Raw genomic sequence first — 14,766 nt, forward strand, 5'->3', positions numbered from 1 at the left:
TTCATGGCCGTGTATAGTACGTATGCTAATATATGAACATACCACCATTTCCTTATTCATTCTGCTCTTAATGGACATGTGCGTTGTTTTCCCATTTGGGCTGCCGTGAATATTATTGTTCTAGTCATGTCGTGGCTCTAAGCACTCACTGCTGCTGGGTGTGCAGGCAGGAGTGGAAATCGGTCATAGGGTAGACATGTTTAACTTTCTAAGAACCTGACAAAGAGCCTGACAACGCGTCGCCCATAGTGGTGATACAAAGGGCACTCCCACCAGCACTGCGTGAGAACCCGTTCCCCACATCCTCGCAGACACTTGGTATCGTCAGTCCTTTAACCTGAGCTGTTCTAGTAGGTGGAGAGTGGTGTCTCAGTGGAGCACAAAGTCATATTTCAAAGCCACCTCCAAAAGCCCTCTTTGACCTGTAGGCTGGGTCGAGGTCTCTTCGGGGTTCCCATAGCCTTTTGGGACCCAACTCCATGTGGCCTGTTTTAGTAGCCTCAGTGGGGACAGGGCCAGTTCTTGTTCACCTCTGCGCCCAACCTGAGGTGCCCAAGAATTGATGGGTACAGCCATGGGGACGAGGCTGGCTCAAGTTGTCCTTTTGTCTTCATCAGCCACAGCCTTGCAAATCAGACACCTGGACTGGGCCTAGGGCTACTTAGAAACAGGGCCTCTTCCCAGCCCCTCACGTGGCCACGATCAGCACCGCCAGCCAGCAGTTATGAGGCCCCGCGTCCACTGCCCCCACCCCAACCCCGCCCAGGGCTGAATAGGACCTTGGGCATAGCCTCAATATAGGACTGCGGTGGAAAGGCACCCATTTGATGGAGAAGCAAATCAAGGCTCAGAGAGGGGACATGGCTTGCCCAAGGTCAGTCAGGGGCAGTCTCAGCTCATCCTCTTTCCAAGGCCTGGGCCCAGCACCTGCTCTAAGGCCTCTCAGATTTTGAGGTGCATGTGAATCACTGGGGAACGTGTTCAAGTATAGACTCTCAGTCAGTAGGTCAGGTGGGGCCTGGTGTTTCTAACAAGCTCCCTGGTGGTGGTGGTGATGGTGGTGGTGCTTGTACGCAAACCCCACGTGGAGCCTGCTAGAGGAAGGAGATTCTCAGCTCCACCCTCAGAAGCCCACAAGCCACCCTGTAGGAAGGGTGGAGTGCTAGGGTGGGGGGCAGAGGATTAAGAAACCCCAACTTCCATAACGCGCCCTGCCCCAGCCTTGCAGGACACCAGAGCTGCTGGAACATTTTATTAAGTTAAGAAGGCCGACGGACCAGGAGAGAAATGCCTTCGTGGGGCGGCTCCAGCGCCTCCACGCCCAGCACCCCCTCAGCGGAGGAGGTGGGGCCATGGGGACAGCGGCTGGCTCCCTCTGTCCATCTGTCCCTCAGTCCAGAGTCCCAGGGTGGGGGTCCCCCCAGGGCAGGAAGTAGTTGGGGGGGGGAGGGTAGGAGGAGGGTAGCTGGCTCCTTGCCTCTCCCACCAGAGTCACCGCCGCCATGGCTGCTTCTAGACCCGGGGGCAGGGCCATGAGGCCAGAAGCCCAAGCAGGAGGCTGGAGACAGAGGGGGAGCCAGTATTGGAGGCACACGGCCACCAGGAATTGCTTTTTAAAAAGTACAAAGGGTTTTGGGGGAAAAAAAAAAAGAAAAAAGTCTATATAAAAATCTCTTCACATATAAAATCCTGAAGAAGGTGCAAGGTAAGACCCAGTGCGAGGGGCGCGCTCAGATACGCAGTGTGTGTGTGTGTGTGTGTGTGTCTGTGTGTGTGTGCACGTGTGCAGTGTGTGTGCCTGTGCGTGTGTAGTGTGTGCGTCTGTGCGTGTGTGGTGGTGAGTGCACATGTGGCCCACAGAGGGTGAGAAGAAAGCTTGGCTTCTGACTTCCATCCAGCAGGGAAGGAGGGCAACTGGTCCCCTTGGGCTCAGGGGTCCGCAGCGGGGTTGGACCATAAGGACCTGGAAAATAAGAGAGGGGCAGCTGAGGGCTACGGAAGCCCCAGCCTTGGCCCTGAGCCCCAGCGTGGCGTTGGCCGGGCAACGGGAGCCCGCAGGTCCTTCCAACACCTCTCGGCCCCAAAGGCTGGACCAGATCTCTTCTACATCTCCTCCTCCGGGCTTCTCCCCAGAGTCTGGCCCACTGGGTGGCCACTAGGAAGTCCACAGGACTTGTCAGAAAGAGGCAGCTGTCCTTGATGAGTGGTGTCAGAGTGCGAAGCTCGGTGGAAGGAATGCCGGGAGTGATTAGTGATGAGTGCCTGCTGCAGAGTCTGAAGTGGGGCGGGCACACAGGATTTGCCACCCGAGCCTAGGCAGATCAGCCAGGGGCCCTGTCAGCCCTGAGCAGAGGCATGGACTCATCAGGCTGCGGCTGTGGCACAGTGTTAAGAGGCACTGCTGTCACATGGGGGCACATGGCAATAATCAGATCCCCAGTGACTTCCCCACCTCTGTAGAAACATGCTCCAGCTTATAAAGCAGCCCCTGGCTGAGTCTGACTGATCCCCACAACAGCCCCATGTTGCTGGTGTCACCATTCTCATTTACAGAAAAAGAAACAGAGCCCAGGAAAAGGAAGTGCCCTGGGCCTGGTGGCACAGCGCGTCGGGTGTGGATGAGCCTTGAGCTCACACCTTCAGGCCGAGTGCCCCGCCTGGCCTCACTCCTGTCTGCCTGGTGGTGCCGGCCCGGTGGCACCCACCTCTACTCGGCCACACTGTTGCGCATCGCCTCCTTCTCCTGCAGGGCAGCCATGGCAAGACGCAGGTGCTCCTTCAGCTGCTCGATCTCCCGCTCTGACCGCGTCTTGATGTGGTTCAGCTCCACATACACGTCCTGGTACTTTCCTGAAGTGAAGCGCTTGTCCTAGGGGGCAGGGAGGGGTTATGAGGGCCTGAAGCCCTCCCTACCTGACCCTGCCCACTGGCACATGCCCAGCATGCGCCCTGCTGGCCAGTACAAAGCAGCCAGGCCCCTCCACAGCCCTCATGGCCTCGTCCCTCCTGGTGCCCCTCCTAGGCGGTCCCCAGCCCTGGGCAAACCCCTCCCAGCAACACCCAGGGACACAGGTTTCAGCTGCCTTTGCGTCCTGCTCCAGATGAGAGCTGAGGCTCAGGGAGGTGAAGCTTTTGCCCAAGATCACATGGCAGCAAGTGGCTGGGATGAGACCCAGGTCAGGCTGGCCCAGTGCATGGGCCTTTTCCATGAGTCTGGCTCACACATGCTCCCAGAGTCACAAACACACAGAGGGTGTCGGACACAGGGACACGGCACCAGGCAAGCCAGACTTACAGATCCCGGCCTTCCCAACTGCTAGCAACGCGGCTTACTCTACACTGGAATGCACGTTCCACGTGTGAAGGGATTTGGGCCCTTTTTGTTCACAGCTGTCTCCTAGCACCTAGCATGGTGCCTGGCATGTAGCAGATGCTCAATAAATATTTGCTGAATAAATAAAAGCAATTGTGGCCTTGAGCAAGTCACATACCCTTTCTTAGCCTCAATTTTGTCTGTAAATGGGGATAATGACACCTCCGCGGGAGAGGCACGAGGAGTGCCTGGTGCAGAGCGGCGCTCACAGGATGGGGCATCCAGATAGAACCCGAGGTTCCCCACCCACAGACACCTCGCTTCACCTGGCTGGGACCTACCTTCTGCATCATCTGGAGCTCGTCTCGGAGGCACTGCACCTCCTTCTTCAGGTACTGAAGTTCGTTCTCCTTCACTCGCAGCAGCACCTAGGGTCATGGGTGCCAGGCTGATCCAGGGCCAGAAGCCAGAGCTATCCAGCCCACCGCACCCTGCAGACTGGCTTCTCCCTGCCTCAGGCCCCTAGAATGCAGCGCCCAACGTGCAGCTCCCAGGGACAGACTCCTCCAGGAAGCCCTCTCTGATTTCCCCTCGCTCTCTCATCCATGTCCAAATCATAGCACCAGGCTCTCAACTTGAAGGCAAAGAAGACAAAAGGAGGCCATAATGTGGCCCTACTCTGAACCAGAGAGGCTGGGACTCCCTTCGGACTACCTCATTAAACCCTCCCCAAACACTGAAGGCCAAGTGTTGCTGTCTTGACTTGACCAAGGAGACAGGTTCAGCCAGACTGGGGAGGCTTAAAAGCTTAGAGTCTGAGGCCAGAATGCCAGGTACAAATCCCAGCTCCCACAGCCGACTAGCTGTGCGTCCTTGGGCTAGGTACTTGACCTCTCTGTGTCTCAGTTTCCTCATCTGTAAAATCAGGATAGTAACAGCATGTACCTCGTAGGACTGTCAGGATTCAGTAGGTTAAAATGCAAAGGGCTTCCAGAAGTTCCAGGCATGGAGTAGAGCCACATATAAATGTTTACATAGTAAAATATCTTCTCACTCCATCGTCTCCCAGTAAGAAGGGTGCTAGCTCCATTTTACAGAGGAGCGCTGGGGCTCAGAAAGGTGAGGCGACTTCTCCTGGTCGCACAACAGCCCGGTGGAGGACTGGGATGGAGGCGCTGGGCTCTGGCTGCAGTAGTGCTGGGCACACGGCAGGTGCCCTTCCTGGCTGTGCTGGCACCTCCTCACTGGGGCCCAGGCCCTCAGAGTCATGCTGCCGGGCAGACCCAGCCTATCGGGTTCTAGCCCCACGTCCAGGCCATGAGGACTGGCTGGGCTGCCTGGCACGTCACTCACCTCCAGCTCACAGGAGCTCCGTTCGCTGCGCCCACAGCTGTTGCCCGTTCCCTGTGAGGCGATGAAGCCCCGCAGCCGGTCAATCTCGTCGGACAGGCGGGCATGCAACTCCTGGGGGCGGTTTGGAATGGTCAGTGCAGGGCTGCTGGGGCCACCCATGCCCACCACCCCGGGGGCCAGCCCCACCTGGTTGTGGCGCAGTAGTTCCTGGCCCTCCTGCTGGCAGCGCCGCAGTGTGTGCTCGCGCTCCTCGGCCTGCCGCGTCAGGGCCCCGATCTCCAGGCACTTCTGTGAGTACTGCTCCGATAGCACCTGCAGCTCCCGCTTCAGTGCCTCCACGTCTGACCTACCCAGGGCAGAGGGTGGCATGAGCTCGCTTGCTCTCTGCCAAGCTCGGAGTCAGGTCATGGCAGACTCAGCAGCTCAGGACTCCTGCGTTCCCGCCCTAGTTGTGCCTTTAGCCCGCTGTGAAGCTGTGAACCTGTAACAGCCTCTCTGGGATGCAGGTGCCTCCTACATTAAGGGTGGGTTGGAAGAGCCCATCTCTAAAGCTTCCATAGCCCCAACATTCCAGAACTGTGCTCTGTGGCAGGGAGGGACCCTGAACGGCTGAGGGTAATACTGCTGTTCAGCTCTAGGGGACACTAATGAGGGGAAGAGGGTGGAGGCCGAGACCAGCTAGACAAAAAGGGGCTTGAAAAACTGTGTATGTGGATGGCATGGAGGTCTCGCTGTGGCCCCATTGGAGTCTCAGGTAGGGGCAAACTGAAGTGTCCTTTTCCAAGGGGCCTCAGCACAGGTCCTTGACTCACAACCACCAGGGTTGGCAGCTGGGCCCCTGGCTCAGAGGGAGGCCCAGCCCCCAGAGCCCAGGACCCAGGTGGCATCTTACTGGTGCTGCTTCCGGACGCCATCTGGGCCCTGCTGGAGACTCCGTGTCTTGCTCAGCTCCCGGCTCAGCTCCTCCTGGTAGGCCTTCTTCATGGCTTCAATGGCTGGAAGCAGGGCAGGAAAGCGGAGGGAGGTTGCAGAGGGGACAGCTTACCAAACTCTGCCTCCTCCAAGCATCCACGTGTACCGTGGAGACAGGAGCAGGGAGTGGTATGCAAAGAGCACTGGGCCAGGCTGTGTCACGAACTGGGTGACTTTGGATAAGATGCTCGACCTCTCTGAGCCTCTTTAGCAAGGGAAGATAACAATCTGTCTGATGGTCCTTGCTGGGGAGACACCCCAGTGTTGGACCACTGGTCCCTCTATTTAGTGATGGCTGGGTGAGACCCCACCCAATGCACTGTCCCTGCAGAGCCTGGTGGGTCCTTTAAAAGGTCCATCTGCCTCACCCAGCCTCGTAGCCAAGAGTGCAGGCTTAGCAATCACTACAAATCTAGGCGACTTTGCTCAGGGGACTTAAAGCCTCTGTGCCTCAGGTCTTTCATCTGGACAGCGGGGATAACAGCACCTTCTCTCCAGAGTTACTGCAAGATGTGTGGAGAGCATTTAGAACAATGCATGCATAGCACACACACATGAGCTCCCGTTGGTTTATGTTTCAGACTGTGAGCTCCCAAGGACCGAGTCTCTTTTCACACTCCCACAGGGTTGTTGTGAGGATTAAACAAGTCTTCATCCATCATCTTATCTATAATTCCAAAACGCAAAAGCTCTGAACACTGGAAGTTTTCCCTAAATCTTTTGGTGACAACCCTGACCTGAATGGACACAAGGCTATTTGAGGTCATTATCCCATTTAAATATGACCTTGACAAATTGCACTGCAAAAACCTGAGTGTTAGATTTCAGGGTAAAGTCCAGACCCTGCTGTGGTGGGTGGAAATCTAATACATGCACTGGCTTAGCTCCCCAAAATGCAAAACGCACTGGCCCCAGGGTCTGGGATGAGGGGCATGGCCTTGAGTGTGTGACGCACTTGGCAGGTTCTGGATCACGTGACTTTCCTCATTTCCATTATTCTACACCCCCCCTGGAGGTACCCAGGATGTGCCAGGCACACACAGCAGGTGTGCAGTGGGCAGAGAGACGGAGGGAGTTACCCAGCGTCTCGGTCGGCCAGTTGGACATTCCTGTTTCTGGCTTGGGAGAGAAGAAGGTGGGATTCAGACCATGGCTTTAGAGTCAGAGTGCTGTGGGCTCCAACTCCAGTTTCTGCCACCTCCAAACTGTGCCATCTGGGACAAGTCACTCACCTCTCTGAGCCCCTTTCCTCATCTGTGAAATGGGTCACTTCCTCAGGCACTGCAAGGACGAGGGTGCTCACAGGGGTACTGGAGCTTGGCAAACGCTCACGCCATTCCCCACTCTCCCCAGGGTCTGGCCGGTGTCCAGGGAGGTGGCCCTCTATGAGAACAGGGTCTGAGCTGGACCCGTCTCTCCCCCAGCACACAACACGGGCCTGGCATGGAGTGGGAACTCGTAGTATGTGTGTGTGGCCTGGGGGGACCCCCCAGGGACTGCAGGCCCCGAGGGAGAGCAGTCACAACCCACGGAGTGTATGGCTTATTGTTGACTCAGTTTCCCCTTTTCAAGTAGGGTCAGAGGCTAGTTCTGGGGGCTTCCAATCCCTCCTGATCCCTTATTCCAGTTTGGCACCGAGACTCCCACCTCTTACTTAAAGGCCTATGAAGTTCATTGAGGAGGAGCCTCAGCCTGAAGGCTCGTAGGCCCAGCCCCGCTATGCCCCTCCTGCCCAAGGTCCTCACCTGAGGCAGTGGCTGCTGTCTCCTCGGCCAGGAGCCACTCCTTCTCCTGTTGCAGCCTCTGCAGCTCCCGCTCGTGGTGCCGCTGCAGCTCCTCCATTACCTGCTGGTGCGAAGACTCCATCTCTGCCAGGCTGCGCTCGCATGCCTCCTGTGGGCGGGAGGCCAGGGTGTCACAGGGCTGCCCCCATTGCCTGGGACAGTGGCCCTTCTCCAGCCTGAGGTGAGAAGCCTCAGGGGCAGGCCTACCTTGATCCAGGGCTCACCACCTCTCCCTGGAGCCCGGCACCACTAGCCTGCACCTGCGTCCATCCTGCCCTCCACTCCCCCCACCTACAAACCTCACCCTGTCACTCTTCTACTCCAAATCCTGCTGAGGGCCCCCATCCTGCAGGGTCAAGTCCCTGTTCCTGTCTGACCATTGTAGCCTCATGCCTGGCCCCCCATAGTTATAAAAAACAATTCACCACATGCTCACATCGCTGAGCTTTAGCTCATGCTATTCCTGGAACATTCTTTTGCACCGTTCTCTTCCTGGGTAATTCACTTGGCCTGCAGCCCAGTTTAAATGTCCTCCTAGCTTTGTCTCTCTCCTGTCTCCAAAGGCTCTGTTTCTGCTAGGCCGTAAATACCCCAAAGACAGGGAAGATCTGATCCAGCTTAGAGTCCCGGGGTCGGGGCCGGGCCTGACATGTGGCAGGTGCTGAGACAGTGAGCTAAGGTTGGTAACTTATCACAGAACGGGGCTGATGGATCCGACAGGCCAGTATTTAAGACTGGTCATACCCACTGCTGGGAGAGTTGCTATGACGGGAAGCGTGGCGGGCAGTTTGGTGGCATCAATGCATTGTTAATGACCCCATCCCTTGACTTAGCAGGTCCACTCCTAGGAATGATCCTACAGAAAGTCACATGAGTACAAAGGCTCTTAGACAAGGGTATTCCCTACGGCAAGGTTGGTAACAGGAAAACTGGAAACAATCTAAATGCCTAACAGGGAACCTTTAAATAAATGATGGGATCAATTCTTACAAAGGACCCAGACAGCTGTTAAAAGACAGAGCCACCCATGTGGACTGTTGGGGAAAGCTGTCCGGAAAGTTAGGTGATGAAAGCCGGTTTCTGACAATATGCATGGGGTGACACCATGCGCAGAAACAAAACGCACGGAGACAGATGTCCAGGTACCAAATGCAAAACACAGGAAAGGAGGGAAGGTAGGGAAGGACACAGTCGGGAGGCCGAGCTCTGGCCCCCAAAGATGTCCGCGTCCTACTCCCCAGAACCCGTGAATGTTACCTTACACGGCAGGAGGAAACTGAGCTTGCTAATCAGATGACCTTAAAACAGGGAGACAATCCTAGATTATGTGGGAGCCCAATGTAGGCACGGGGTCCTTAGATGTGTTAGAGGAGGCAGGAGAGCAGAGAGGGAGAAGTGATTGTGGAAGCAGGGCAGAGTGACGTGAACGCAGGACTTGACCCCTTTGCAGACTTTGAAGATGAAGGAAGGGGCTCTGAGCCACAGAACATGCGCAGCCACCGGGCGCTGGAAAAGATGAGGGACCGCAGCCTACCCGGAGCCTACAGAAGGAGACGCAGTCCTGCAGGGCCTGGATTTTAGCCTGGCAAGACCCATGCTAGACTTCTACCCTCCAAAACTGTGAGACGATAAACAGAAAACTACACAGATGTGCTCAGATGCACATCAACCTAGGTGACCCCTGGTGGGAGGCAGGCAGGGAAAGGAGATGTCATGTGTTTGTGTCTAACCTTTTGTTTGAATTATCTTTGAAAATGTAAACCTATTTGTTCTATAATTTAAAAATATTTAAGATCATTAAAAAGGGAAGGAGAAGAGCCAGGGAAGGAACCGAGGCACAGAGGCACAAAGGCCCAAGCCACAGGGCACCTCACAGTGGAGGGGACGACCCTTACCCCTCCAGCAGCCACACCTGGGGGCTGCGAGCGCCAGTTTGGGGGGCTAGAGCCAGGCCTCCTGGATCCTGATGTTCTAAGTGGTGAGCAGGGGCCCACCTGGGCCTCTGAGCCTGTCCTGTGTGTCCCCCGAATTAGGACAATGAACAATAGAACATGGCTTTGGGGTCCCCCAGACTGGGTCCTAATCCTGGCTGTACAATGGAGTAAACCTGAACAAGCCCCTCCCTCTCCCCGAGCCTCAGTCTCCTCATCTGTAAAACAGGCCCCATAAAACCAACTCACGGGGGTCCCTAAGGTAAGCCAGCTCCCACCTGCAGAGATCACCCACCTGCAGAGATCAAAGAAATATGGGACATGGGGACCTGTTCTTAAAGGGCCAGATCAGGCAGGCAGCGCGGGGAGGCTGATGCCAGGAGGTGGCAGCAGCCCATAAGGAGGGGCTCGTAGAAGGTCAGGTGCTGCTTTTTGATCTACCTTCCTGGGGGCTCGAGGTGTCAAGTGCTACCTCTGACATGGATGAAAATGGGTACAGAAATGTCCGTGGCCCTCACTGCAATAGGCTGGAAGGGTCCCCTTCGCTAGAGGCACTACAGCCCCAGTCGGTGGATCCCCAGTCCCAGTCCCCCCAGCTGCTGTCCTATGGTGGCAAACCCCACCAGCTGGAAGAGAAGCACCCATTCGGCCTGAGATCCCACGCTGGGGGGTGCCTCCCCAGCTGTCACCTCTCCAGGGTCCACTGAATCTCCAGCGGCCTCCTCCGGTGCCTGAAGCGGGCACAGATGGCTCAGCTCCTCTTCTCTGGCTCCCTCCGCATCGTGGGCCACTCCTCCACTCCCGTATTCTGCGCTCTGTTTCCCCTTTATTCCCTTCTCACCTCCCACCCCAATTCCGCCTGCTCCCCCTGCCCATCTCTACCTAGCAGGACAAATGCTGACAGCCCCTGGCATGCCCAAGGGGGTGCCTGGGGAACCAGGAAGCCTGGATTGCAGGCACAGGTCTGCCTCCATCCGGCTCAAAGTTTTCACCTCCTCTCTGGGCCTCAGTTTTCCCATCTATAAGCTGAGAAGTCAGAGAAGTGCTTTTCAAACTTCATTTTAGTGACAGAAACTTTTCCAAAGGAAATCTAATGCAGGTTTTAATAGTAAAATGGACGACGACGGAGCTGCTCTGATTGCAGGGGGACGTGAATGGACCAACTCCGAAAGGCAGCCCCTGGGCATCTGAGGGCTCCACAGAGCACAGCTTGAAGCCTCCTGGGTGGAGGTCTCTGAGATGGTATCAGCTGCCTCAAGCCCCGGTGTTGAAGCCCACCCTGCCTGGAGATGCCCCCCTACCCTTTCCTCGGGCCTCAAGGGAGCCTTTGACAACACTGGCCCCGTCCCCATGTCAGGTGAGCCCCCCAAGCTAGCCCTCCACATCAGGCCAACCCTCCTAGGCCCTGGTCTCCCTTCAGCTGAATGTTCCATCAACTACACAGTTTCAGACGGGCCCCCTGACCTTGACAGCAGCCCCAGCCTTAGGGTCCCTGGGGGTTCCCCTCTGCCTTCTTTGAACCCAGTCACCCAGTCCTGAACTCTCCTCCCTCCCCATCCTCCTACATCCGTTTCTCCTTCAATTATCATCCTAGCTCCTGACACTGACCTTGTCCCCTCCCAAGCCCCCCTTCACTCCAACATCACCTTCCCGATGTCACTGGCAGACCCCAAACCGCCTCAGGCGTGCAGGACGAGATCCCAAATCCTTGGCTTGGCAGTAGAGGTCTCCAGGATAGGCCCCCATCGGCCTTCCACCTCCTGGCACAGCCCATGCTCTCACCCCAGCCCAGTCCAGTGCTCAGCTCTGTGCCTGCCCTCAGGAAGCCTTCCCAAGAGCGCTGCACAGCAATCTGCCCCCTGGTAAATTCTAGAAGGCCCCCCCCTACTCAGAGTTTGGGATCCCAGCATTCTTTTCTGCTTCAGGCAATGGTGTGTTGACTAGAGGCAGCTGTCAAACGTTTAGGAATTCTGTGACGCAGTTGTTAGGCACAGCCATTGTGAAAAATGATATAAACTTATAATTAATTACATTAAAAACAAAGCTGATACTCAAAATTCATCACTTCTCAATTAGTACACTGTATTTTATTATTATCTATGCTGTCGAGGTTATTTATGTCTTCTGTATCTGTATGGTGGAAGTGCTCTATAATGGTGTGTACATGTCTTCCCAACTCCGTGTTCAGGTCCTTCGGCCACGTGGGAGTATTTCCACCACGGACATTGGTAAACATTACAAATTAGGACTTGATTTATTGTTTTGTTGATTGTTTAGACTTAAGCCAGTGATGAGAAAATGCTAATAATGCAGATTAAAATTAAAAGTGTGCTGTATCTATGATATTCACATTGTAAATAGAACAAAAACCTGAGGAAATACTCTTCAGAAAATATTCTCAATAGAAGACTATTATCCAGTTCGGCAAAAAAATTGTTCATAACATTAACCAAGTAAAGTTTCGACATGTCTTCTCGTCTTACTCATTAACATAAACAAAAATGTCAACCAACATTCATGTTAGAACGACACTCGTTTGTCAGTTAGCTGTGGATACAAGCATTCGGAAAAACCAGTGGAAGTAGTTTGAGAAATTTCAATTTGCTATATAGAATTCACAATAAAAAGTATTATGTAGTTTTTATTTGTAAGTTGTGTACTAAACATTATTTGTTTCAGTAAAATTTATAACCACATATGTAACATATCATTTATCTTACATATGTATATATAAGCATATGTAAGTGTGTATGTGTGTACACACGTGTATATTCTCTGGAGAGCTAGCTGTTTCAGTGGTGACAATCAAAAGTGTCTCTAGACATGGCCAAATGTCCCCAGGAAACAAACTCAGCCCCAGTGAGACCATGCGTCCATGCGTCCTACACAGACCATGCGTCCTACACAGACCAGGCTCCCAGATCCCACAGACCACTTTGTAAAGACCTCGGCCTGGCAGGCACAGGCAAGATTTCCTGTTTACGGAGCACCTCCCAGGGGCCTGCCCATTGGGGGCTCCCACTCCCCACTTCCCCAGGGTGGTGTGGGGAAAGGGATCCAAATGCAAAGTGTCACATTAGAGCAGTCAGCCAGACCCGAACTCAAATTCCCTCTGACATCTACGGGTCGGTTGACCTTGGGCAAGTTACATAATCTCGGAGTTCAGTGGTCTTGTCTGTAAAATGGGCACAGTGCTCACGTCCACTCACTCAGGACATTCAATGAGATGATGCATGTCAAAGGCCCCACATGGTTCTGGTGCACCCAAAGGGTTCCCAAAATATTAGCTGTTTTCTGAAAACATGGCAACCAGAAAGCTGTCCCCATCCCCCACAACACAGCTCCTCAGCCTCACCTGCGAGATGTAGCCTGGGGGGATATGACCATCGTCCTGGGACCGGGGTGTACCCTGAGGAGCTTCCCCTTGGACACGCCATGCCTCCAGCTGGGAACGAAGAGACTGAACCTGTAAAGGGAGGAGGCGAGGTCAGTAGGAGCCTGAAAGAGGGGAGGAAGGTGGCGGGAAGCAGTGAGGAGCTTTGGGTTTGAGAAGGGGAAGCACCCTGGTGGGGATGTACAGGAAAGGGCGTCGTTCCAGCTGTTTCCTGGATGGCAGGGTTACTGACCCAGAAGAGCTTTGGCCCAGAGCAAACTAGAGAGGGCTGGGAACAGGACACTGCGGTGACATGTATTGATATTATGTAGGTGGCAGGGGAAGGCCTTTCAGCCTCAGCTTCCTAACAGTAAAACTGTGATGAGGTCTACCCTATGGGAACACGAGACAGCTGAGGATTACAGAGGGCCCAGGACAAGATGCTCAATAAATGGTCTCTCCCTTCTCTTGCCTCTTCCCTTCTCTGTGGTTGCTGAAGATGGAACTAAGAAAACAAGGTTTGGGAAAGCAGATTCCAGTCCAGCAGTCTGAGGTGTCAGACAGAGGGTCAGGGGTGAGCTCCCCTATGGATATGCAAGAACAATGCTACAGCAGGACTGCAAGGATAGGAGGGTGTTGGTGGGGTGAGGGGGTTCCCAGAAGCCAGCTGTGATGCCTACCTCCTTCTCCAGGGCCTCATGGTTGTCACCTGGGGGCCCCGGGCGCTCCCCACGGCTTTGATTGAGCAGGGCGGTGAGAGGCACCCGTTTGTTCTCCCGCAGGGGCAGCTTCTCCAGCTCCTGCCACTTCTTCTCAATCTCCTCGCTGAGCCGACTCTGCTGGTCCTCCGTCAGGGGGGCGCCCAGAGCCCGGCGTGGCCCCTCACCAGCTGGGGTCTCCGTGGCCCTGCTGTCCACAGCCTCGAACCATTTGCGTCGCTCCTCAGAGCGCTGGGCCAGGTCCCGCTCCAGCTCCTCCTGCTTGGCCGGACGGTCAAGAGTGCGAGCCGGGGTGCGGGCCCGCTGTGGGGACCCTTGAGTCAGCGGGGAGAGCTCCACGTAGTCCAGGGACAGCCGCTGTCCGTCTGCCTTCCGAGGGCCGCCCCGGCCGATGACCTCGGAGCCCATACGCTGCTCCCCCGGCTTCAGGGAGCCCTTCTGGGTGCCGTAGCTGTGCAACGTGTTCTCCTTATTGCAGTCTGAGAGCCTAGGGCACCAGCAGAGCCACGTCAGGCAGGACCTTGCACACTCAGTCCCAAAATAAGCACCTCTGGAGTGCCACCCGTGTGCCAGGGCCTGGGAAGGAAAGCCAGCGGAGGAAACCGCCCAACCCAGAGGTGACAACTAGAACCTCTCATGAAGCCACTCTGGGAACCATCCCAGCTCTACCACTTATCAGCGGAGGGACCAGGATAGCCGGCTTCCCTCTGAGCCTCAATCACTCACCCGTAATACGGGAGAACGGTATTTCTCACAGGACGGATATGAGGACGAGGTGGGCGAATATATGTAAAGTGACCAGGAAGCCCATGACAAAGGATGACCAAAGCATTATTATAAAAACTATGGTTTGAGACAAGGTCCTGGGTTCAAGAGGCTCACAATGGAATAGGGAAGATGTCCATGGTCACTGCCAAGGAGGTGAACCCTGACTTCTGGGTACACGGGGCGCAAATTGTGGGGACTTAATCACTGTGGCAGTGCTTCTCTTCTTCCATAAAAATAGCTGGGTGTATGGTCGCCCAGCCCAAAACTATACTTCCCAGCATCCCCTGCAGCTACGTGTGGCCATGTGTCTACATTCTGCCCAATGAGAGTAAGAAGTGGCACCCTTTAAAGGACTGGGTGTGACCTGGCCTGGTTACTGTCTGGGACTCCAGGAGAATCTAAACAAGTCCCTGAACCAGAGGCAAATCTATAAGTCGAGGGCCTCAGAGCTGCCCACCAGGTCTGGACTACATACCTCTGGACCGTTGTGGACAGAGCAATAGACCTCTCCCTGTTTACGCACTGTATTTGGAGCTTCTTTGTTACAGCAGCC

General features: G+C 55.1%; 1 protein-coding gene across 2 annotated transcripts in view; it reads right to left on the bottom strand.

Annotated features, from left to right (window-relative positions):
• Nucleotides 1-1,237: 1,237 nt before the first annotated feature.
• Nucleotides 1,238-14,766, bottom strand: part of TRIOBP (TRIO and F-actin binding protein) — a 51,650-nt gene continuing 38,121 nt past the window's right edge. For both annotated transcript variants that reach the window (XM_081061543.1, XM_081061544.1), the window contains 9 exons: nucleotides 13,407-13,932; nucleotides 12,709-12,819; nucleotides 7,384-7,531; nucleotides 5,559-5,661; nucleotides 4,853-5,012; nucleotides 4,667-4,777; nucleotides 3,655-3,741; nucleotides 2,706-2,869; nucleotides 1,238-1,963 (listed from right to left, as the gene is read on the bottom strand). In XM_081061543.1, coding sequence (XP_080917669.1) covers nucleotides 2,708-2,869; nucleotides 3,655-3,741; nucleotides 4,667-4,777; nucleotides 4,853-5,012; nucleotides 5,559-5,661; nucleotides 7,384-7,531; nucleotides 12,709-12,819; nucleotides 13,407-13,932 — 1,408 coding nt within the window. In that variant the 3' untranslated portion in view covers nucleotides 1,238-1,963; nucleotides 2,706-2,707. The remainder of the gene's footprint in view (nucleotides 1,964-2,705; nucleotides 2,870-3,654; nucleotides 3,742-4,666; nucleotides 4,778-4,852; nucleotides 5,013-5,558; nucleotides 5,662-7,383; nucleotides 7,532-12,708; nucleotides 12,820-13,406; nucleotides 13,933-14,766) is intronic.

The sequence above is a fragment of the Rhinolophus hipposideros genome, assembly GCF_964194185.1.
Source record: "Rhinolophus hipposideros genome assembly, chromosome: 9".
Lineage (NCBI taxonomy): Eukaryota > Metazoa > Chordata > Mammalia > Chiroptera > Rhinolophidae > Rhinolophus > Rhinolophus hipposideros.